The following is a 23,878-nucleotide window of genomic DNA, read 5'->3' as shown; positions in this document are numbered from 1 at the left end:
ATCTTCATTCAGGTAATTTATATATAATTTCAAGGATATAAATTACATATATAGTATGGATCCCTGCAGAATATCACTAGTCACAGACCTCCAACCACATTAAGTCCCATCGACTGTCCTCTAAACACTATGGCCAATAGTATGAAAACACAATTTTATAAAAATTGGAATTGTGAAATAGAAAGCGTTTCATCGGACTATAGACTTGAATCAAAATTTCTGAAACAATGCAGAAATTGTTTGAGCAATATTTTCTGTTTTACAATATATGCTTGTGTTAGGAAGGTTTAACATAGAAATTTAATTTAATGTGTAAATTATTTGATTTTAGTTATAGGTCAGATAAGTATTAATTATGTTATAAATTGTATTCTTTTCTAGCATTGCAAGCTGCAAGGGGTGATTGATAAGTTCGTGGCCTAAGGTAGAAGGAGTCAATTTTAGAAAACTTAGCACATTTATTTTTCGACATAGTCCCCTCCTACGTGTACACACTTAGTCCAGTGGTCATGAGTAATTGATAAGTTCGTGGCCTAAGGTAGAAGGAGATGAGTTATTAACTTCAAACTTTCTGCATTATCACTCACGTGAATGTAACAAGAGTGTCTTGAACTTCCAGGTGGTACACAGCAGGGGTAATGTTTGTGGCCTAAGGTGGAAGGAAATGTTATATAGCTCTTGTTACATGCATGTGCAGTTCAACTTTTTGGGTGAAAATGCAGAAATTTTGAAGTTAATAACTCACCTCCTTCTTCCTTAGGACACAAACTTATCAATCACCCCTGCTGTGGACCACTTCTGGAGGTCCAAGATGCCAACTTCTACAAAGAAGGGATCTGTATGCTCCATGGCCGCTGGACTAAGTGTGTAAGTGTAGGAAAAATAAATGTGCTAGGTTTTCTAAAATCTACCCTGGGCCATGAACTTATCAATCACCTCTCGTATTACAAATTGTTGAAAGTTTAAAAATGATTCTAATTACCTAATTTATTTTTGAATGAGCAAGATTACAAATAATAAATTACAGAGAAATTTGTATTTTTATTATAAAGTCCATTCTGATGATTCTTTTTCCAAAATTAATTTCGTTTTTAGTGTAATGGGCATTCTGCTCACTGGAAGAACGTAGCCAGGATCTGGGAAGAGATGAATGCAGATCCTATACTTCAAGAGACCTTAATTAAAAGATCGCAGCAAAAGAAACGGATTTCTCCACTCAACTACAAAGAAAGGCTCTTTGTCTTAACAAAGTCCAGATTAACATATTATGAAGGTCGTTCTGAGGTGAGGTAGTTATTAATAACTTGGAAAATTTTGCCTTGCCTTACTGAATATTTTGCTTGCAAATTTTTGTATCTTTTTTAAACTCAAGAAAATTATCCCTTGTTTCAGATTTCTTTTAGTACAGTATTTCAGCTTTTATATGTTGAACAGATGCATGGAATGTTAAAGTTTAAAAACTATAATGAGTTGAGGTCAGCCTATTTCATACACATTATGTACATATATCACTAGAGTATAGAGTTCCAAATGTTTGGCCAAGGTTGGATATAATGCAACACACACAAAATGCTGGAGGAACTCAGCAAGTCAGTCAGCATCTGTGAAAAAGAGTAAACATTTGATGCTTTGGGCCAAAACCCTTCTTCAGGACTGGTTAATGGTATAAAAAAAGATTGAACTCTTGCTCTGTTCTGAAGCTGTCCTAGACTCCCCCACTGTTGGAACCATTGCCTCCACATCCACTCTATTTAGAACTTTCAATATTCAGTAGGTTTCTGAGATCTTGCACAAGGAATCCCAAGCCCCTTTGCACCTCTGAATTTTGATTTTTTTTTCCTGTATAAAAAATAGTCTATGCCCTTGTTCCTTCTCCCAAAGTTCATGACCATGCCCATTCTTCTGATCTGTCTAGTTCCTTCTGCAGACCACCAGCCTGCTCACCCTCGCTTCCTCAAAACAACCTGCCCCTCTACCTACCTTCATATTGTCTGCAAACTTGGCTAGAAAGCCATCAATTCCATCTTCCAAATCATTGACATGTAACATGAACAGAAGCGATACTGATCTCTGCGGAACCCCATCAGTCAACCAGAAAAGGTCCCCTTTATTCCCACTCTGTCTCTTGCCAGTCAGCCAATCTTCTACCAATGCTAGTATTTTAACTGTAATACCAAGGTCTCTTATCTCGTTAAGTGCCTCATGTGTGACACCTTGTCAAAGGCCTTCTGAAAATCCAAATAAACAACATCCACTCAGTCTCCTTTGCCTATCCTGCCTGTTATTTCCTGAAAGAATTCCATTTGTCAGGCAAGATTTCCCTTCAAGCCTGATTCTCCTATTCTCTCATGTGCCTCCAAGTACCCCAAAATCTCATTGTTAATAATGGACACCAACATTTTACCCGGCATTAAAGTCAGGCTAACTAGCCTAGAATTTCCTTTCTTCTGCTTCCTTCAGTTCTTAAAGTGTGGAGTGACATCTGCAGTTTTCCATTTCTCTAGAACCATTCCAGAATATAGTGATTCTTGAAAGCTTACTGGTAATACCCCCACAGTCTCTTCAACTACCTCTCAAAACACTAGAGTGTGGTCCACGTGACTTATCTACCTTTAGACCTTCCAGCTTCCCAAGCACTTTCTCCTTAGTAACAACAACTACACTCACTTTTAACCCCTGACACCCTTGAATTTTTGGCATGTTACAAGTGTCGTCCACAGTGAAGGCTGATGCAAAAAGTTTAAAAAAGGATCTGCTGCTTTCCTGGTGTATATGACAAATAGACTCTTCTTGGGCTTCCAGCTGGGCACAGGTCTTGATTTTAACCAATGTATCGATGATAAACTCTTTGATCTTCATCAGGGATGATGCCTGGGCATGTCTGATCTGGTGGTATTTATACTCCTATTGTCTGTCCCTCCTGATTGGTTTGTCCTCATCCAATCAGGTTTCAGCTGCCCCACCTTGTTTACAATCGAATTCCATTTTTTACTTAGAGTGGGACCTTCAATCTTTGTTAAAATTCTTTTCCTCTAGTTATATTTCAATGGCTTCCATCAGGCGATCCCAAAAGCCATTGGTGCGGCACAGTGAATTTGGAAGGATCGCCAGGATCCTGAAGAAATAACAGATTAATATCATCTACTAACCTGCAAGGAAGCTCAAATCACAGCTTATGTGTGTCAGAGATGACCTGGGGCTCAGGACAGCTGGTGTTTACAGGATTCCCAGCGAATGTGGAGCAGTGTATATCGGCCGATCAGGATGCACAAGGAATCATGCATCAAGGAGCACAGGAGGTGTATCCATTTGGGTTCCACAGAGAAATCAGTTGTAGCAGAATACTGCATTCACAATGGCTATAGGATTGACTTTGACAGCGCAGAACGACTGTAGTATGCCAATGTCGTTTGGAACCACTTGATGAAGGGAGACATTGAAGTAAATCTAGAGGAAAAGAACTTTAACAAAGACCAAGGTTTCACTCTAAGTAAGAACTGGAATTCAGTTGTATACAAGGTGAGACAGCAGAAACCTAATTGGTTAGTCCTCATCCAATCAGAAGGGATAGATGATGAGGATATAAATACCACTGGACTAGACGTACCCAGGCATCTTCCCTGATGAAGATGACAGAGTTCGTCATTGAAATGCCAGTTAAAATCAACACCTTTATCTGGCTGGAAGCCTGAGAAGAGTTAATTCGACTTATTAAGTTTATCTGCCATTTCTTCATCCCCATTACTACCTCCCCAGTGTCATTTTTCAGCATTTCTGATACCCACCCTCACCTCTCTTCTATTCTTTAGATAGTTGGAAAAAAAAACTTTTGTATTATTGGCTAGCTTACCTTCATATTTCATCTTTTCATCTTTTCTGTCCTTATGGCTATTTTAGTTACCTTCTGTTGTTTTTTAAACGTTTCCCTATCGTCTAATTTCCCACTAATTTTTGCTATATTATATGGCCCTCCCTTGCTTTTACACTGTCTTTGACTTCCCTTGTCAGCCACAGTTGCCTCATCCTCATTTTAGAATACTACTACTTTGGGATGTATCTAATTTGCGCCTTCCAAATTGCCCCCAGAAACTCCAGACATTGCTGTTCTGCTATCATCCCTGCAAGTGTCTCATTCCAATCAACTTTGGCCACCTCCTCTCTCAAGCCTCTGCAATTCCCTTTACTCCACTGTAATACTGATACATTTGACTTTAGCTTTTCCCTCTCTAACTCAGGGTGAATTCTATCATATTATGATTACTGTCTCCTAAGCCTTCCTTCACCTGAAGATCCGGAATCAAATCTATTTCATTGCACAACACCTAATCCAGAGCTGCCTTTTCTCTAGTGGGTTCAAAAATAAGCTCCTTTAAAAATCCATCTCATAGGCATTCTATCAATTCCCTCTCTTGGGGTCCAGCAACAACTTAACTTTTCTAATCTACCTGCATATTGAAATCTCCCAAGACTATAGTAACATTGCCCTTTTTCTCTCATTCTAACTTGTACCCCATATCTTGGCTACTGTAAGGATATAACTCCTATCAAGGTCTTTTTACACTTGCACTGTCTCAACTCTACTCACAAGGATCTTACATTTTCCAATCCTCTGTCACCTAAGGATTTGATTTCATTTTTTACCAACAGAGCCACCCAACCCCCTCTGCCTATTTGGCTGTTCTTTGACTAGCTCTAATAGATTTGCAAGCCTTGTTGATTACAGTCAGAAGCAATTCATTCTTGACCTTACTCTTTTTCTGTGGTTTTGGGTTAATATTGTTAACTACTTCCTATTTTTTTCAACCGAACAGGCCATAAAGTTGAGCACTATTAAAAGTTAGTAGCAAAAACTTGCATTGATTCATAAGATTCACCCAATTTAATACTTATTTCAGTGCTGCCACAAACAATTTTAACAAAGCTTACTTGCATTGAGGGTACACCTTAACAGGAGGTATTTATTTCCTTTTATCCCAGAATTCTTCCTGAAGTAGAAAACATTCAGTTTTATCTAAATTGTTAGGGCAATTTGTACTGCTTGTCAAGGGCCAATTTGCAATGATGTCCTAATCTATGTAGTTGCTCATCAGAATCAGAATGGTCAATGGAGGTATGTGTCCACAGTAAGAAATGGCTGGATGGGTTAGCTCCATTTCTTTCATTAGAGATTTGACCATTACAAACTGAGGCTGAAGCTCCAGTACCATACTGAGATGAGGTCTCACTGTCAGATGTGAACAGTTAAACTTACTTTGTAAGTTCCAACTGTTCTCTTGTTGGGTGGTTGCAGTTTTTTCAAAAATAATTTTTTTGCTATCTGGGCATTTACAATTCTAACCCTGAGCATACTGAAGTGTATTGACTCATCCTGAGACTGAGTTTTCAAGCTTGTTGAATATGCTCATAAGCTACTTATTCTTGAGCTTGTTTGTTTCCCTCATGATTGTGTCAATGTTGTAAACCTCTTTTATACACATTGTTAAACAGAATAATTTACAAATGACTGGCACTATGTTTGAAGAAAGGATAGTGTATGACTGAGAACAACTGGAGATGGTGTTTCCATATGTTTGGACTTCATGTATTTCTTAGTGATAGAGGTTACACGCTTGGGAGATGGTATGAAGAAGCACAGGCCAGTTTCAGAATTAGAATCAACTCCATTATTAGTATCTTAAATGACATGAAAGCCTTCTTGTTTAGTAGCAGCAGTACAGTGGTCAAGACATAATATTACTATAAATTACATAATAGTGCAAAAATGGAATAAAATTGTTTCATGGACCTTCAGAAATCTGATGGCTGAGAGAAAGAAGATGTTCTGAATTGTTGAGTTTGGGTCTTCAGGCTCCTGGTAGGAATTAGAGGGCATGAACAAGAGGAAATCCATAGATGCTAGAAATCCAAGCAACACACACCTTCATTAGGTCCTGAGTTCCTCCAGCATTTTGTGTGTGTTGCGGAGAAGCAGGCATGGCCCAAATGTCGAGGGTCCTTAGTGAAAGAAGCTGCCTACTTCTGGCACCACCTCTTGAAGACCTCTTTGGTGGGTTGAGCCTACAACCCACTCGAATTCTGTGCTTTGGAGCCCTGACACCAGGCTGTGATGCAATCAGTCAGCATGCTGTCCACTGTACATCTGTAGAAAATTACAGGAGGCTTTGGTGACATAAGAAATTGCGCGGACTGTTGGAAGAACTGCAGTGCATTTTGTGGATGTGATGGTGTTGGGGGAAATGACAGTTAAGTGTGGTGAATGTGGTATCTGTCAATGCAACTACATTAAGCTCAATGGAACTGCACTTACACAGACAATTGGAGGATACTTTGTCACATCCCCATTCACTTTGTATCTGGAATTCAGCTTCTTGGCCCATGTTTGTGAAGGGATCTAGTAAAACCCTGTAGGTTATTAGTGAGTAATTGCCACATGATAGCACTGCTGAACTTGTGTTGTTCAGTTTATGTTTGTGAGTAGAATGGTTGGATCGTAATTAGCCACATTAGATGCCCTACTTATTTTGTAAACATTCCTGCTGCAGGCAAATCATCACTTGGAGTCATGGTTGTTGGATCACCAAAACTTTATCACAAATTGCATGATGGAGCTCTTTAAATCAAGAGTCAGTCAAAGTACTAAAATTTGCACTTTGCACCATTAGGAGTAAGATGCAAATGCAGACAAAGACATGGCCATCTTTTGATATTGTTAAAAGTATGTGGCAGTGTTAAAGAACTCTGTTCTTATCTATTGCTTGTAAGATAATTTAGCTCTGTGTATTGCAAGCTGTTTTTGCTGTTTAACATGCATGATAACTTCCAGTGGAAACTGATTTTCAGCAAAGCCTCTTGCTGTTCCTAGCAAGTCCTTTTGCACTGAGTGAACCACAGTTGATGCCTTGAGTTGATAGTACTGGTTAAGCAACGGATATATTAGGCCATTAGATTACAAATTGTGGTGGTGTACATTCTTGCTGTTGCTGCTGATTATCTGCAGCACTCCATTTTGAGCTGTCAGATCCGTTAAGAGTTTATCCCATTTAGCCCCATGCAATGCAATGAACAGTGCCTTCCTTCAACAGGACTTTCTCTACAAGGATTTTGTGGTTGTCACTTATGGATTGATGTGTTTGTACTGGTGGAGTAGTGAAGATGAAGTCATGTAGAGTTGTTCTTTGACTCACTTACTACCTGACTCTGGCAGTTAAATCTTACAGGTCTTTGGAAGCTCCATCAGTGATGGTGCTGCCAAGCCAATCTTTGTGATGGATATTCTGGGTGAGTCCCTCACCCAGAGTACATTCTGTGCTCTTGCTACTTTCAGTGTTTCCTTGAAGTATTGCCTAATCCTGCGGGTGTATGTGAGGGGTGAGAGATGGTGGATAGAAATTACCTTCCCAGTTTCTTTCTTTGATGTACTGCATGGAAACATCTCATTCCAAATGAAAATATATCCAAAAAAATATTGTATTTAGACACTTGGACAGTGTTTATGCAAGATATGAATCGGGCCTTTTACAACTGTAATAATCAGATTTGCACAACCTCATATATGCTGATACCCGAATCCTCGACTGGATTTTGGGTAAATAGCCTTGACGTGAGCTTCTTGCCATATCAACACCCAACAGTCTTTTAAATTTGATGGATAGGCTGGCTTACAAGATTTAAGGAGTAGGCTGTACTCTGCTTTGTCCTGTGCAGTTTCTGTCACATCATCTGTAATCAGCTTATAGTAGGAATACACCCCTTGATGCAACATAGTATTGCCTGGTGTATTTCCAAGTGGAACGCACAGAACAGTACAGCACAGAGTCGTGCCCTTTGCCCCACAATGCTGTGCTGAAGCAAATAAACTATTAATCAAATTATCAACTAAACTATTCCCTAATGACCTACACAGTGTCCACATCCCTCCATTTTCCACACATTCATGTGCTTATCTAAATGTCTCTTAAAGGTCCCTAAGAAATCTGCCTTCAGCAGCACTCCAGGTAGTATATTTCAGCCTGTGTAAAAAAAAAACAAACTTGTTTCTCACATCTCCTTTAAAATAACTCCCTTTTATTCTTTACACTATTTTATTTCAACCCCAGGAAATGGATATTGTCTGCCTACACTATTTATGTCTCTCATAATCTTATTAACCACTACCAAATCATCCCTCAGCCAAAAAGAGCCAAAATGTCAGCCAGAGATTAATAATTTAACTTTGATGGAAGAAGTAAGGAGCAAGGAGCAAGTAAGGCTTTATCTCAAAGCACTTCAAATGGTCAGGATGATGTAAGCTAAACAGAAGTGACTGAATGAGATCATTCACCTGCAGAACCTGTTTTCAATGACAAAAGACTTTCAATGACTTCGCAGGAAGAACATTGGTTCAGAAAAGGACTCCCCTCTCCAAGCATCTCACACCCTTTTTTGGATTTCTTCCCACCTTTCTGAACAGTTGTAAACTTGCACTCTTAACTACATGCTAGTAACACAGGGAGACTATTTGCCCCTTCAGGTTTCAGCCAGCACCCAGAGAGCACTCTATTATTCCTAACTCCTTCACTTTATCCCTTTAGTGTATTTTCTCCCACACAGACTTTCTTGTGGTCCAGCATCTGCAGTGTCTACATTCAAAGTAGGTTTCAGACATTAAGGAAACTAAAAGAATATGAGATTAGAACAAGAAAGTAGCACTCAATTCACCCTGAGTGCTGAATGGCATGCCTATTTTATATTTTTGATGCATTAGAAACACAGTAACCTTTTTACTATTACAACAACCACAAATTATGGAGGCTTCCTTTTTTAACATTTAACTTCCTCATTGCATCAACTCAGTCAAGCAGTTGTTTCTGTTGATGATTTAAAGAATGCTTCATATCCTGTGCGGATGACAAGTAAAACAGATGACCACATGACTATGTGGTGACAAATCCTTAAAGGGACACTACCCTTCCTATTGAGTGAAGCTTCAGCTGTCCCAAAGGAGGAGGAGTACTTAAATCCAGCCGACCATTCACTAGTCATATGATAATAAGAAATCTTTGATTTTTATATTTAATGTTCTGTATTTTTCAAATAGTATTTGAATTTATGCACTTTTAAAGATAACGAGAGCAAATAATTAAACAAAATTTGGTGTTGACTTTTAAAGTTATAATGATATCGGTTGAAGAGATTTTTGAAATATCAGTCCAATAATTTCCTTCCACACACCCCATGTAATGCTACAGGTAACAATAAGATTTTCAGATGCACTGTTAACATTTGTGGATTCTTTTGCTTTATAAAATAGCAAACTAGAAACTTGTTTCAAGATCTGTATCATCCACATTTATAATCAAATATACAAAGATTTACATTGTGTTTTCAACTACTTTTGGAAATCCTAGAATACACAAGTGAAGTATACAAGAAAGAAAAAACCTAAATGGGAGTTAGTTTGGGAAATTTCAAGTACTTTTTTAATGGAAAATATTAAACAAAAATAGTTAAATAAATGGATGACAACTTACTAACGTTTTTAAAGATCTAAGTTTAACAATTGCTCAATTGCTTCTGACAGGTCTGTTAATTAAGAATACCAATTATTTAGAGACCAGAATCAATAAAAGCACTTGACAAGGTCATGTGTTATGGTGATTCATCTTGTTGAAATGGAATTTGGGACTGTTTCCAGATCCTGTTATGTAGTTCAGGTTCTCCATGAAAACTGAAGTGCAGGAGGCTTACATGTAACAATAAGAGGAAAATTAACAACTGTGGAATTGAATTTTTATGACCTAAGTTGCAACACTACCTTTTTTTGAGAGGGGGGAGAAAAGCAAATCTAATACACCAAAGCACTTTTTTATGATGGTTGATCTTAAAAAAGAGAGGAAATTACCTTTTGCCAACTCTTTTGGTGAGGTAATAATCAAAGGGAGGGGGAGGTTCATTGTGATGAAATCTACCTGTTGGAATCTGGAATTAGAGTTATGCATCCTCAGAGACTTTGTGCTGCTATGCGTGATATATTTAAGCTGCTCAAAGGACAGACATGTTGGTTATTTTGTATGCAGATTATTCCAAGGTTCAAAGGTACATTTAATGTCAGAGAAATGTATACAATATACATCCTGAAATGCTTTTTCTTCGCAAACATCCACGAAAACAGAGTGTCCCCAAGAATGAATGACAGTTAAATGTTAGAACCCCAAAGTACCTTCCCAGCTCCCTCCTCCGTGTAAGTGCAGCAAGCAACAATCCCCCCCCCACCCCACCGGCAAAAATAACTACTGGCACCCACCACCGAGCACTCAAATGTGAGCAAAGCAACAGCAAAGACACAGACTTGCAGTACTCCAAAGACTGCTCGTTAACCCGGTTTTTGACATACCACAGGCTCTCTCCTTCCCGAATAAGGGAGAAGGGGGTGTCTCCATTTCACAGCAAGAGCGGAGACATAACAAACAACTAGCTGGCTTACGATATTAAAAATCCATGGAGTTGCTTTTTCCGAGCTCTGTGCCCAAAGATCTCGGGTTTCTGATTACACAGCCAGAGATCTTCCGTCTCCAATGACACACTGATCTCCTGCAGAGGCACCGACCTCTGATTCCCCACATGTCCAGAGCCACAAAATCTTGGTCCTCCGAAGGCGAGTGAAGCTTTTAGGCCGTGCCCTTGGCGTGCCAAATAACGGCCATTCGTGAAACCCCGAGGGTGGGTCCCATTCCCGCAAAGAACCTTAGTCAGCGTGTAACTCCAGGTCAGGGTATTCAAAAGAACCCTGAAAGGGAAATACAGAGATTTTAAAGACGGAAATAGAGCTATTTTCAAAGATGTAAGCAAAGGAGTTGCCATTAGGCGCCATTAATTTTCTGAAGCTCCTTCATTAGTTTTTGGACTTTTTTAATCATACATGCTAAGTTTTATGTGCCTCTGCTTTCTATAGATCCTATACCAACTTAGAGCTAGATGGTGTATATATTATTCTGCATTTATTTTGTAAAAATCTGATATAAATTGGCTTACTAAAGCATTTCATTGGGCAGCTAAGAACTAGTAAATTGTTGCGGCTCTGCAGTCACATAAAGGAAAGTTTCCTTTCATAGAGTAGAGAAACTTTATTAGTACCTTATGGCTTCATGATCATCATTTCTAGATTTCTGTTCTAAATTGCATCAAACAAACTTAAATTCACAAGCCATCATGGTGAGTTTTACATACTTAGTGCAATACTCGCAGTTTCAGAGCCTTATTCTGAGTCACCCCAACCAGAAGCCCTGGATGTGCCATGTGATCAGCCAGGTTCTGAAGGCCGGATCAGTGGCATTCAGGTCTGGTGACCAAGTGAAATACAAGACAGTGCAGATACAATCTCCATAAAGCTTTCTCATGTGCAAAGAGGCAAATCCAGACTAAACTTGAACCACTGAAGGATACTCAACAGATATGAAGGGGGTTGAATGTGATCGCCTGTTACAAAGAGAAATTGAAAGACACAGGTGACAACAAGGCTTCACTTCCAGGTGAGCTCAATGCCTCTTCTATGCTTGCTTTGACCATCAAAACATGGAAGAACCTTCCCAAACTCCAAAAGCCCTCAATGACCCTGTGATTTCAGTCCCTGAGGCTGACATGAGAGCAGCCTTCAGGAGGGTGAACCCATGGAAAATATCCGGCCCAAATGGGGTATCTGGTCAAGTACCAAAGACATGCTCTGAATAACAGGCTGGAGTGTTCACTGACATCTTTAGCCTCTTGCTTTGGTAGTCTGAGGTACCCACCTGCTTCAAACAGGCTTTAATTATACTGGTGCCTAAGAACAACATGGTAACTTGCTTCTGTGACTAATGTCCAGTAGCACTCAAATCCACAGTGATGAAGTGTCTTGAGAGGTTGGTGAGGTAATATATTAACTCCTGCCTGAGAAGCAACATGGATCCGCTCCAGTTTGCCTACTGGCACAACAGGTCCATTGGAGATGCCATTTTATTGGCTCTGAACTGAATCCTAGAATACCTGGACAGCAAAGAATATACACCAAGATGCTCTTTATTGGGTACCACTCAGCATTCAATACTACCATCCCCTCACATCTAATCAGTAAGCTTCAAGACCTTAGCTGCAATACCTCCTTGTGCAATTGGATCCTCAATTTCCTCATTCTTGCAAACCCCAGTCAGTCCATATTGCCAACAACATCTTCTCATCAGCAGAGGTTCACTACAAGGCTGCTTGTTTAGCTTTCTGCTCTACTTGCTTTACACTTTTGACTGTGTGGCTAAGTACAGCTCCAATGCCATATTAAGTTTGCTGATGATACTACTGTTGTTGGCCAAATCAGAGGTGGTGATGAATCAGCACATAGGAGAGAGATTGCAGACATCCCACCTCTATTTTAACTTCATCAGTCCACAGGACTTGTTTCCAAAATGCACCAGGCTTGTTTAGATGTTCCTTTGAACCTTTTGAATAGAACATTTTGGCTGCAATGAGTAAAGGTATGTTTAGAGAGAAAAGGGTGCAGAATTTCATGAAAAGAACCACTCTCCAACTGCTAAGCACAGGGGTGGATCAATCATGCTTTGGGCTTGTGTTGCAGCCAATGGCACAGGGAACATTTACTGGTAAAGGGAAGAATGAATTCAATTAAATACCTGCAAATTCTGGAGGCAAACATCACACCGTCTGCTTTTTTTTTAAAAAAAGCTGAAGATGAAAAGAGGATGGCTTCTAAAACAGGATAATGATCCTAAACACACCTCAAAATACACAATGGACTACCTCAAGAGGCACAAGCTGAAGGTTTTGCCATGGCCTTCACAGTCCCCTGACCTAAACATCATCAAGAACCTGTGGATAGACCTCAAAAGAGTAGTGCATGCAAGATGGCCTAAGAATCTCACAGAACTATCAGCCTTTTGCAAGGAAGAATCGGTGAAAATCCCCCAAACAAAAATTTAAAGGCTCTTAGCTGGCTACAAAAAGTGTTTTCAAGCTGTGATACTTGCCAAAGGAAGTGTTACTAAGTATTGCCACGCAGGGTGCCCAAACTTTTGCTTCAGGCCCTTTTCCTTTTTTGTTATTTTGAAACTGTAAAAGATGGAAATAAAAAAAGTTTTCTTGCTTAAAATACTAAAGAAATGTGTCATCTTTAACTTTATGCCTTTCAGAAATCCGGTCATCTTTTACTCGCTTAGCTATCCTCAGTAACAGAAATTCTGACCAGGGATGCTCAAACTTTTGCATACCGTTGTATATTATGCCTTTCCTTAAACTCAGGTTATTCAAATATTTAGTACTTTCAAGAGGTTTGGATGTATGGATGGACTTTTGGCATGACCTGATAGTTTGAAAAACAAAAATTATTATTCATTAAAAGAAACTGACCCCTTTCTCAGAGCTCATGTTGACATTTTATGTATACCTACTTAAAATGTTTGATTACATATAGTGGATCAAAAACAGCAAGTACAGTGGATTCCAGTTAATTCAGCCACATTGGGTCCAGTACATTTTGGCCCAATTAAGCAGCTCCTCAGTTAGCTGATGTTTCATAGAAATGGTTAAAAAGGGATAAAAAAAGGCAAAATACAATTTAACTGAGTAACAAGTGATGTGTTTAAATGAAATGTCAAACAAATAAGTACACTGTCAATACTACTACAGTAGTATAAAATCTGTGTATTTGTTCCGGATAGTTATCAATGGAGGAATTAATCCAGTGTATATAATGAAAAAAATCAGCACTGTCACCTAGTACAGATAATGTACTGCCTTCATTCAATGCTTTTGAATGCATCCTCCAACTCTTCATTTTCATTGCAACATTTAAGATGATTGATGATACATTCAATTTCTTTGTAGTATGCAACTTGTTAAGGTAGTGAAATAATTTAATGTTTATTTTTGGCCATTCCTGGCATCTCCAAGCTTGAATGCTTGAAACCGCAGTGAGCGAAACAGTTCTGAATTGTCTTACTGCTTATTTGTCAGCAACTATCAGTGACAAAAATCACTACTTTTTGAATGGTAACACATGCATCTGACGCTATTTTTAAAAATGTTTTCTCCAGCCATGGTGTCGTGTCTAATGGCTACTCGAGTGCATGCATCTGACTCTAGTTAGAAGCTTTTCAGCAATAGTCTCCTGTCCCAATTAAGTGGCATAGTGTCCCAAATAAATGAAGAGAATCCCAGCAATTTACTGAATTAGATTTTGCTCTTTAAGAGTTTTCTCAAATAAGCAGATGTCCTGATTAACTGAAGGCTGTGATACTATATTGTCAAATCATTAGCAATATATTGTTTTTCTTTTATATAATTAATTACATGATTTAAAAAATTTCAAAAGTAGGTGTTAGAATGATTCTCCTTGCATCCTATATTTTTTTAAATAAGGAAATTTATTACTGGAGGTTCTCAGAAAAAAAAATTCTGAAGCTTTTCTTCGTGAGCACCTTGTACTTTTTGTCAATTATAGGGGCCAACTGTAAGAATGTGGTTTCATATTATTGTATGAGTAGCTTGAACTAGTATAATTAACTTTTGAATCATAATCATTTGACAAGTATTTCTACTTTGCATTTATAAACCAAATTTGAAATTTCATGTGAAAACAATCCACTTGCAGTGAAATTGTAAATAGAATTAGTTAACTTGTTACTGAGCGAAGTAATTTGCCAGACTGCAGCTCCACAAACTTGGTACAATGGTAGTTCGATCAGCAGATGTAATTGTTTAGTAGATAATCATGATTATTTGATTTAAAATTTGAATTTGGTATTTATTATTTTAAAAATCATAATGTCATGTCATAAATACTGACATTGTTTAAAATTTAGTATACATATTGATGGCTTATGAGACTGGCCCTTAGGTTTGAAAAATTTTAAGGATGGGTACAACTGCTTTTTGAAATAATTACAGGACATTTTGGAAACACTCAGCAAGTCACACGGTGGGAAGATAGTTAATGTTTCAGTTTCATCCTTCGTCATTCCAGGAAAGTGAGACAAGAAGTTTGTTTGTCACCATTTCTGGCCTCTGGGCAGTGCTGATTTCAATTGTCTCTGCTGCTGGTGGCTTAGCCTTCATCTGAGTAGTTACCAACAGTGTTCCCTCTAAGGTGAGCGCACACACATCTTTTGCTACTAGCACACAAAGGAATTCAAACTTTGCACAAAAAAGGTTCTCATCCTCTACCTCATTGGCATGTTAAGTATATTTCACAATTATACACAATCACACTTCCTTCTCTGGTTTCTGCTGTGGCTGGCATTGACAATGTGGAGGTTGCAACGATTTGTCTGCAGATTTTAGAACTGGCTTATTTATACTGTTTTATTGCAGAAATTATTCAGTGCACACTGGGCAAAAACTTGCACAATACAGCACGAGGTTTTTGCACACACTGCTCATTACAACTTAGAGGGATCATTGGTTGCCAACATTTTGAATTCCCTCTCTAAAGCATCCTATCTGCCATTTTTCATATCTTCTTTGAAGTTGTTTCTTAACACCTATCTTTTTTGCAAAATAACTCTGATGTCACTTTATTGCTCATTCAATCTTTTGTGGCTTGGGACTTAACTTTTGTTAAAAATACAGGTAAAGGTAAATTATTGTTGAGGAGGATCGCAAATTAATTTGTGTCAGAACTACAATATACTCAGTAATCTGCATTTTATTTCTTAATTAAAATAAGAAAGTACTCTGGCGTGCTGAATGTCTCCAAATGAAGGTGACCAGATAACTTTTTCCTTCCATTTTGTATGACGCATCTTTTTTGACTGCAACATGTTATCTCTTAACACGATTGTCTATTGAACTCCTGACCAGATAGTCAAAAAAAGATATTCAAAATAATTTCACCAAATTGTGTTGGACATTTTAAATAAAACATAAAATGCATACTGACGAAGGGTCTCGGCCTGAAACGTCGACAGCGCTTCTCCCTATAGATGCTGCCTGGCCTGCTGTGTTCCACCAGCATTTTGTGTGTGTTGTTTGAATTTCCAGCATCTGTAGATTTCCTCGTGTTTGCTCTTTAAGTGCATACTTTGCTATTTTATTTTCTAGAAGAGATAAAGCATTTCTTAAATAGTATGACAGAATTTTGATGTGAAAAGCAATTTGTACATGCTTGCTACTATTTATGTAAGTAGGTTGCACAGCAACAGAAGAACAGATACCTATTTATTTAGATTTTCAGCACTATAGATGAAGTCAGAGATTCAAGTAAAGATTCTGTAGTTTTAAGAAAAGACCTTGAGTCTAGTGCTGTTTATTGTGATCATCAATATTCCCTGCTTCAATAGGTTCAGCAAATTAGAAATGTGTTACACTTGCCAAACAGTAATTATATATTGGAATGGAATGACTTTGTTTTATCCTAAGCCACTGACACCTTTTAAGCCCTTGAAATCATTTCAGAACTCTCAGAAGCAGACTGAGACTGTTTTACCTGGAGTGAAGGAGGCTGAGGAATGACCTTATAAAGGTTTATTAAATCATAAAGGTCATTGATAAGGCGGATGGACACAGTCATTTTGCTAGGTTGGATGAGTTTAAAACTAGAGGGCATAGGTTTACAGTGGGATGGGTAAGGTTCAAAGGGGCAAGTTTTTCCATACACAGTGTGAGGGAAATGTGGAATGAGCTGTTCAAGGAAGTGGTAAAGGTGACACACAAAAAATGGTGGAGCAACTCTGCAGACCAGGTTGCATCTATGGAAAAAAGGTACAGTTGACGTTTTTGGGCTGAGACCCTTCGACAGATCCTGCCGAACGGTAGAAGTTTAGGGGGATATGATCCAAATGCAGACATTTGGGACTAGCTCCAGAAATCACCTTGGTAGGCTTTGCATGTTGGGCTGAAAGACGAGTTTCTGTGTTGTGTAACTCAATGCTGACTGTGCACTTAAGGGATTTTTGTCTATTTGCTATTCTCAGTTCCTACAGCTGTAAGTAAACAATGCAAAACCAGAAATTGCTGGAAATTTCCATAGAAAAGACAAATCAATTTAATGTCTTGGATTATTGACCATACATGAAAATACTGTCTTAAAAGCTTGTTTACTTAGAACATTAAACTTGTTTCTGATCCCAAAGAGAAGTATGGTGAATGTCATCTGGTATCCACATTCTGATAATGAGCAGCAACACACGGAGGAAAGTGATTGAGATATCAATAAAAGTGGACGGCTGATACAATGCCACTTACAAATGTCCTGCAGCCAATGGCCTTGCACGTCTCCACTGTTTAACACGTTCACCTTCTCAACCAACAGTATTCAAGAGGTCTGGAATACAAGAGCAGGGATATGATGCTGAAGCTTTATGAGGCACTAGTGAGGCCTCACATTGATATCATGATCAGTTTTGGGCTCCTCATCTTAGAAAAGATGTGCTGGCATTGGAGAGGATTCAGAGGAGGTTCACAAGGATAATTCTGGAAATGAAAAGGTTAACATACGAAGGCTCCGGGTCTGTACTTGCTGGAATTCAGAAGAATGAGGGGGGATCTCATTGAAACCTTTTGAACGTTGAAAGGCCTAAACAGAGTAGCTGTGGAAAGGATTTTTCCCATGGTGGGAGAGTCTAGGACAAGAGGGCACAGCCTCAGGATAGAGGGGCGTTCAATTAAAAATGAGATCTGCAGAAATTTCTTTAACCAGAGGGTGGTGAATTTGTGGAATTTGTTGTCGCAGGCGGCTGTGGAAAGCTAGGTCATTGGGTGTACTTGTTCCAATTAAAGGCTTATTTAAGAGAAAAATTAGGTCAAACAATGTTATTGCCGAAATCTAATGAAATAGAAACTTTAATTCAAAAAGGAAAGAATAAAAAATTTATTTCTTGTATATATAGCTTGATTCAAAAACAGGCAATTAAACAAGGAATCCATAAGTCAAGACAAAAATGGGAAAGTGACTTGAATATTAAAATTGAAGAAACAAATTGGTCAAGACTATGTCTTGATAGTATGACAAATACAATAAATGTCCGGTTAAGATTAGTGCAATATAATTTTTTACATCAATTATATATTACACCACAAAAATAAATAAATTAAACCCAAATTTATCTGATCAGTGTTTCCGATGTAGCCAAGAAATCGGTACTTTTTTACATACTACTTGGTCTTGTTCTAAAATTCACCCTTTTTGGACAAATTTAAGAGTTTTATTGGAACAAATTATTGGAACACAACTTCCACATAATCCAATATTATTTTTATTAGGTGATATTGAAGGGATAAAATCAAAACCCAAATTGAATAAATATCAGAAAGAATTTATAAAAATTGCACTGGCAGTAGCCAAAAAGGCTATTGCAGTTACTTGGAAATCGGATGCATACTTAAGTATAGATCATTGGAAGAATGAAATTTACAGCTGTATTCCACTTGAAAAAATTACTCATAATCTAAGAGATAAATATGAACCATTTTTGAAAATTTGGCTCCCTTATTTACAAAAGACAGGATTAAATATATAAGTGCTCCGAAGATGAAATAATTGGTTATTTGGGGAAAGAAATAAATATATATACTAAAGTTATTACGAACTCCATGGAGCATGTGGGGATCTTCCGATATCCAGGCACTCTTTCTTTTTTTTCTTCCTTTTTCTTTTTTTTCCTATAGGGATGTTAGGGGGGAGGGGGGAAGGGTATATATATATTTTTTTTTTAACATATTTTCTTTTTCTTTCTGTAATTATTTGAAAACTCAATAAAAAAAGTTTTTTTAAAAAAGTAACCATAATAGAACCAATAAAACCAGCATGGGTGTTCAACCAATGTGCAAATGGTGCAAATACTAAAAGCAAGAAATAATAATACATGAATAAGCAGCGAATATCATGAACATGACATGAAGAGTCCAGAGGTTGTGGGAACATTTCAGTGATGGTGTAATTGAATTTGAGTTCAAGAGCCTGATGGTTCAGTGGTAATAACTGTTCCTGAAGCTGATGGTATGAATCCTGAGGCTTCTGTACCACCTTTCTGATGGCAGAATCGAGAAGAGAGCATGACATTGGTAGTGGGGGTTCCTGATGATGGTATACTGCTGCCCTGCAACAATGCTCCATGTAAATGTGCCAAATGATGGGGAGGGCTTTACCAGTGATGACTGGGCTAATTTTTATAGGCTTTTCTGTACAAGGGCTTCCATAACAGACCATGATGCAACCACTCAATATATTCTCCACCACACATTTAATTTTTTTTATGACACAAATATATTCAAAATTTTAGGTGGTGAATTTTCACAAACTTCTCTGAAAGTAGAGGGCCTGCCATGTTTTTCTTGTAATTGCACTTGCACGCTGGGCTCAGGATAGGTCCTGTGTAATGGTAACACCGAGGAATTTAAAGTTGCTGGTGTGGTAAGGGCCAGGATTATAATAAGAAATCATAGTGTTTCTAGGTAAATATTGTGTACCAGTTAATAGAAGAAGATGCAGAAGTAATATTCAATTGCACAAACTGATTTTCACCAAAGAGATAGAGATGGAGAGAGAATTACATTTGTAATCATAAATTTAATGGAAAAGTTTACAAGAAAAGATAACTTGGCTGTGAAAACAATTTTAATATGGCTGATGCTGCGCCAATTATAAGATTGAACAAGTAAATGCTAATCAAAATCAATCTGGAAATCTTGATACTTTGACATCTGTTTCAATGGTTGCTGATTTCTGGAGTAACAAAAACAGGCCCTGAAACCCTTGCTCCCTTCCAATTCACCGGGGTCCTGTATCTTGTGCTCACTTCCCACACACTGGACTCTGTTGTGTAATAGCTTGAAACAAATATTATATTAAAAGTACATTAAGCTGTTAGTACAAAATCTACTTGTCCAGAAACTCATGAGCAGATTACAGCATTTTACAGTATTTTGTGTAGCTATCCAAGGTATTATTCAAAGGTTTGCACAATTTGCCTAAATGTATGTACAGTACTAAATTATTACTTCCTACAGCATTTGGGTTAGTGAAAATTAATATTTAGAATATTCCTGATGTACTAGTAGCAGAACTTACAAATTTGTTTTTAAATCTTTCTCCAGAAAAAACACAAAAAGGGCTCCATTGATCTACAAAAAATCAAGTGTGCAGAAATTGTGAAGCATGACAGTAGTCCCATTCCTTGTCAAAACAAGTATCCTTTTCAGGTATGTTGATCATCGTTTATTTCATCCTTCTAGTGTAATTGTTTTGTTTTTTGAGTGTGATGCTGGAATCCCATTGCAGTTTGGGTTGGTGGTTAAGGTGGGAACAGTTTCTGGGATCTGTATCAAGGGTACCTGATGATCAAACCAGCATTGAATATGGCTGGGAGGAGATATGCACTCAGTAAATTGCAGATCTATTGTTCTCAAAGGTACTTATAGAGGGGAGCGAAATGCTTCTTGAATACCTTTGCAGGTATTTTGCAAGTTAATGTTCATTGTCAAAGGCATATATATCTGGGGTATAAATACCATGAAAATTAGTTTTTGACAAATTCACATGAAGATCCTCACTGATGCTAGCATTCAGGTGGATGGGGCTTGTCTAGGAGAGGGAAAATTCTGATCTAAATCTCTGCTACCCTTAGTCCATGAAGCAGTCGTACATTGAGTTCAATGCTGACTGGAAACTCCTGTGATGACACTGGTGCCAAATTGTATTGTTTTTTCCATTCCTTTGGATTCATTAGCTGTGTGGAGAGGGAAGCCTGCTGCATGGGCAACAGCTTGCTCTCCAACTTGTACTGCCCTGGTTGCATATCGAATATAGACAGCTAGGACACAGCACTTATGGCCGACCCCAACCCCAGTCTCTTGCTTTTGGCAGCAACAGGATAGTGCACTACAAATATGCTGTACATAAATTACATAGACTCATATTAACTTTTTCATAACTTACATAACAAAATAAACAAGAATAAACATAATGACATTAATGCAAGTCAAGTAAAATATAGATTTAGATAGAATTAAGATTTCTTAAGTTGCTTCAAGAACCTGAGGGTTGAGGGGAAGAGCTGTTTCTGAACCTTGAGGTGTGGGTCTTCAGGCTTCTGTTTCTCCTGCCTGATGGTAACAATGAGAAGTGGGCATGGCTTAGACTGTGGGGATCCTTAATCACTTTTCTGAGACATCATCTCTTGTAAGTCTTCTCACTGGTGGGGAGAGTTCTACTTATGATGGACTGGCTGACTTCCCCACTCTCTGTATCCTTTTGAGTTTCTGTTCCAGGCTGTGATGTAACAGGCCACAATGCTTTCCAATATGCAATATGTAATAGTTAGTCAGAACCTTTGATGACATGCCAAATCTCCTTAAACAGCTATCAAAGTGGACGAAGCACACCTTCTTCATGGTTGTAGGCCCATAATAGTGATTATGTGGAAGATTCAAAATTCATCCTGCGGAATAGATCAAAATAAAGCATAAGAATCACTTTGGCCCACAACCAATCCTGCTGGAGAGAAATCATGGCACACCCAATTTGAATTGGCTGGCTTATATATAATAAAAGTTCAAAATCCGTAGATCATCTCCTGGATCCCCAAAGCCACATATAACAATCTGCTGTTATTGTTTCACTTGGCTTAAGCTACCAGTGATCTGCTTGGCTGCAATTCAGAAGGAAATCCTCACAGATGCTGACATCCACACTGATCACTTTGGGCATGTAGGAATATCCAGATTTTATTCTCTCCTGAATCCTTCACTTGGTGTCAAATCTGCTGCAATGGTTCCAAACAAATTTACTCTCTGCCCATTTCACCATTGCTAGAATGGTAGAACTGGCCCCAGAAATTCCATTATAAGCATTGCCCCTTCTGACTTCCCAAATACCTACCAGTGTTGGAACCCAGTGTTATATGATCATAGTAGCTTATTTAAAGTTGAACTATTTTTCCATTACCTAGCCATAATCAAGCTAGCCTAACCTCTATATTTATACTTATTTACCTCACACTCATAGCTTTCATACTAGCTTTGCATGGCTAATGTCACTCTTCATGTTGGGATTCTCAAATGCCATGGTAAATAAACTCCAACTTAGTCAAAGTGTAAACATGTCCTAGTTTATTCACCTTTCATCTCTTTCTCCAACAGAATACTTACTGCTTCACTTTTCTCAACTTACTAGCTCTAACACATTGTTGTTTACAAACCTTGTTAATTACCTTGTCCTGTCTCTTGTAACCATTACGGGTCTTTGTCTTCAGCCTTCTATACAGCATCAGGAATAGAGCTCAGGTGTCTCATTGTTCTCTCAAGCTAAAAAAAAGTCTGTAATATATCAGTTCCATATCTTTTGCAATGCTTTTTAAACTTAACTTTTTGAACATGTTTTCAGTCACTTCTAGTTCTCTCCCTTCTATTTCTGAAAGACTCTCGGATATATCTGCAGTTTTGCTAACATCATATGTGTCAGTATCTAAAGAAATAATGCAGGGAGGAACATTAATTGTTTTGTAGATGCTTTTCATTAACATGAAAACCACTTTTTCTTGTTCCTTTCTTTAAATTGCTTAATCTTTTGCTTTAGGAATTCATATTTCATGAATGATCCTCTTTCTTATCATTTCTAATTGATCTACTGCTCTTGTCCTTGTTAGAATTATTTACATTTTCTTGGTCTTGCTACCATTGACAAGCTTCATGCTAATCCATGTTAGAACAAAGTGGGAAATTATTATTATTATTTCTCAGCTCAAGCTGGTAAAACCCAAGTTACAGGCAGAGCCAAGCAGGTTCATTTCTCAATTGCTAAGAACTTTTGGACTATTATAGTAGTGTTTAGTATTGTGGCTTTCTGAAGATCTACATAGATATTGCTATGTAGCCCTAATTGTTTAATGCTATTGCGCGGAGCCTTTGGGATGATACCATTTGTAGATATTACTATTGGAGCAATGTATACCCTGTTTATGTTCCAAAGTCTTTCAAGTTCCTCTTTTAATTCAGCATATTTCTGGTGTTTTTCACTTGTTGATTTCTCTTAGCTACAGTGTATGTGTTTGGAATGGCTATATCTTTTAAGTAAGTTATTCTTGCTTGTTTATCTTGTATTATTATATCCAGATGGTTATTATGATTGTCCAGTCTGCAGTAATGGATCAGTCATAATATAATTTGTGGGATTATGAATCTAAAACAGGATCAGGCTTGTGTTTATAGTAACATATGAGTTTATAGTATATAGTAACATATTTCTTTTATGAGTCTGTATTTTAAAGCAAGATTTTGGTGAATGATGTTTGCCACTTGAGTGTGCCTGTGTAAGTGATCAGATTGAGTTACACTTCTGTACCATCCTATAATGTGTTGGCTGGTTTCTGGTTTCTCTTGGCACTTTGACGTTTATCATCTTGAATTTGCTGGTCTTTTATTATGTATATTTGATTTTTTTTTGTGTTAATCACCTGGTCCTGTATTACCACAAGGAACCTTTCTGTTTCTCGAGGAGATCTCCAACTCTGAGCCAGGTGTTTCACACTTCCTTGTTGACATCTAGACTGTTCATATCTTGGGGATGTTTTCCATGGAGGGCCATATTCTTCTGTTGGTTACCTTTTTCCTCAATTTTCTGGGTTTTGCTCTCATTTAAGTTTAGTGGTGTGTACTTATCAGAATTGCATATGCCTGCGTGGAGTGCTGAAACCTGTTTTCATTAATGAAAATGTATCCTTAGAAGTTTTATCTGACTTGTGTAGATTTTTAATGTCTGTTTTTCCCCTTTCCCCCTTCTGTCTTGGGTAGAGTAAATCTAAGTGTTTTCAAGTGTATATATGTTTATTATTATTATTGGTATATTATCATCACATATAGCAAGACACAGTGAAAAGCTTGTCAATCAGATCAAACAAGGTAGAAAAAGGTAAAACTGTAA

The 23,878-nt window shown here is 37.9% G+C and overlaps 1 protein-coding gene across 4 annotated transcripts in view; it reads left to right on the top strand.

The window, feature by feature from the left end:
- The window catches only part of tec (tec protein tyrosine kinase), a 143,548-nt gene that overhangs the window by 24,753 nt on the left and 94,917 nt on the right, over positions 1-23,878 (top strand). For 3 of the 4 annotated variants that reach the window (XM_059989152.1, XM_059989153.1, XM_059989149.1), the window contains 2 exons: positions 1,096-1,284; positions 20,056-20,160. In XM_059989152.1, coding sequence (XP_059845135.1) covers positions 1,147-1,284; positions 20,056-20,160 — 243 coding nt within the window. In that variant the 5' untranslated portion in view covers positions 1,096-1,146. Of the gene's footprint in view, positions 1-760; positions 868-1,095; positions 1,285-20,055; positions 20,161-23,878 lie in introns of all 4 variants that reach the window. The other variant, XM_059989151.1, reaches the window with a different exon arrangement.

Source organism: Hypanus sabinus, chromosome 14, assembly GCF_030144855.1.
Source record: "Hypanus sabinus isolate sHypSab1 chromosome 14, sHypSab1.hap1, whole genome shotgun sequence".
NCBI lineage: Eukaryota > Metazoa > Chordata > Chondrichthyes > Myliobatiformes > Dasyatidae > Hypanus > Hypanus sabinus.
Note: the sequence above shows the minus strand (reverse complement) of the source record. Positions and strands in the feature narration are given on the sequence as shown.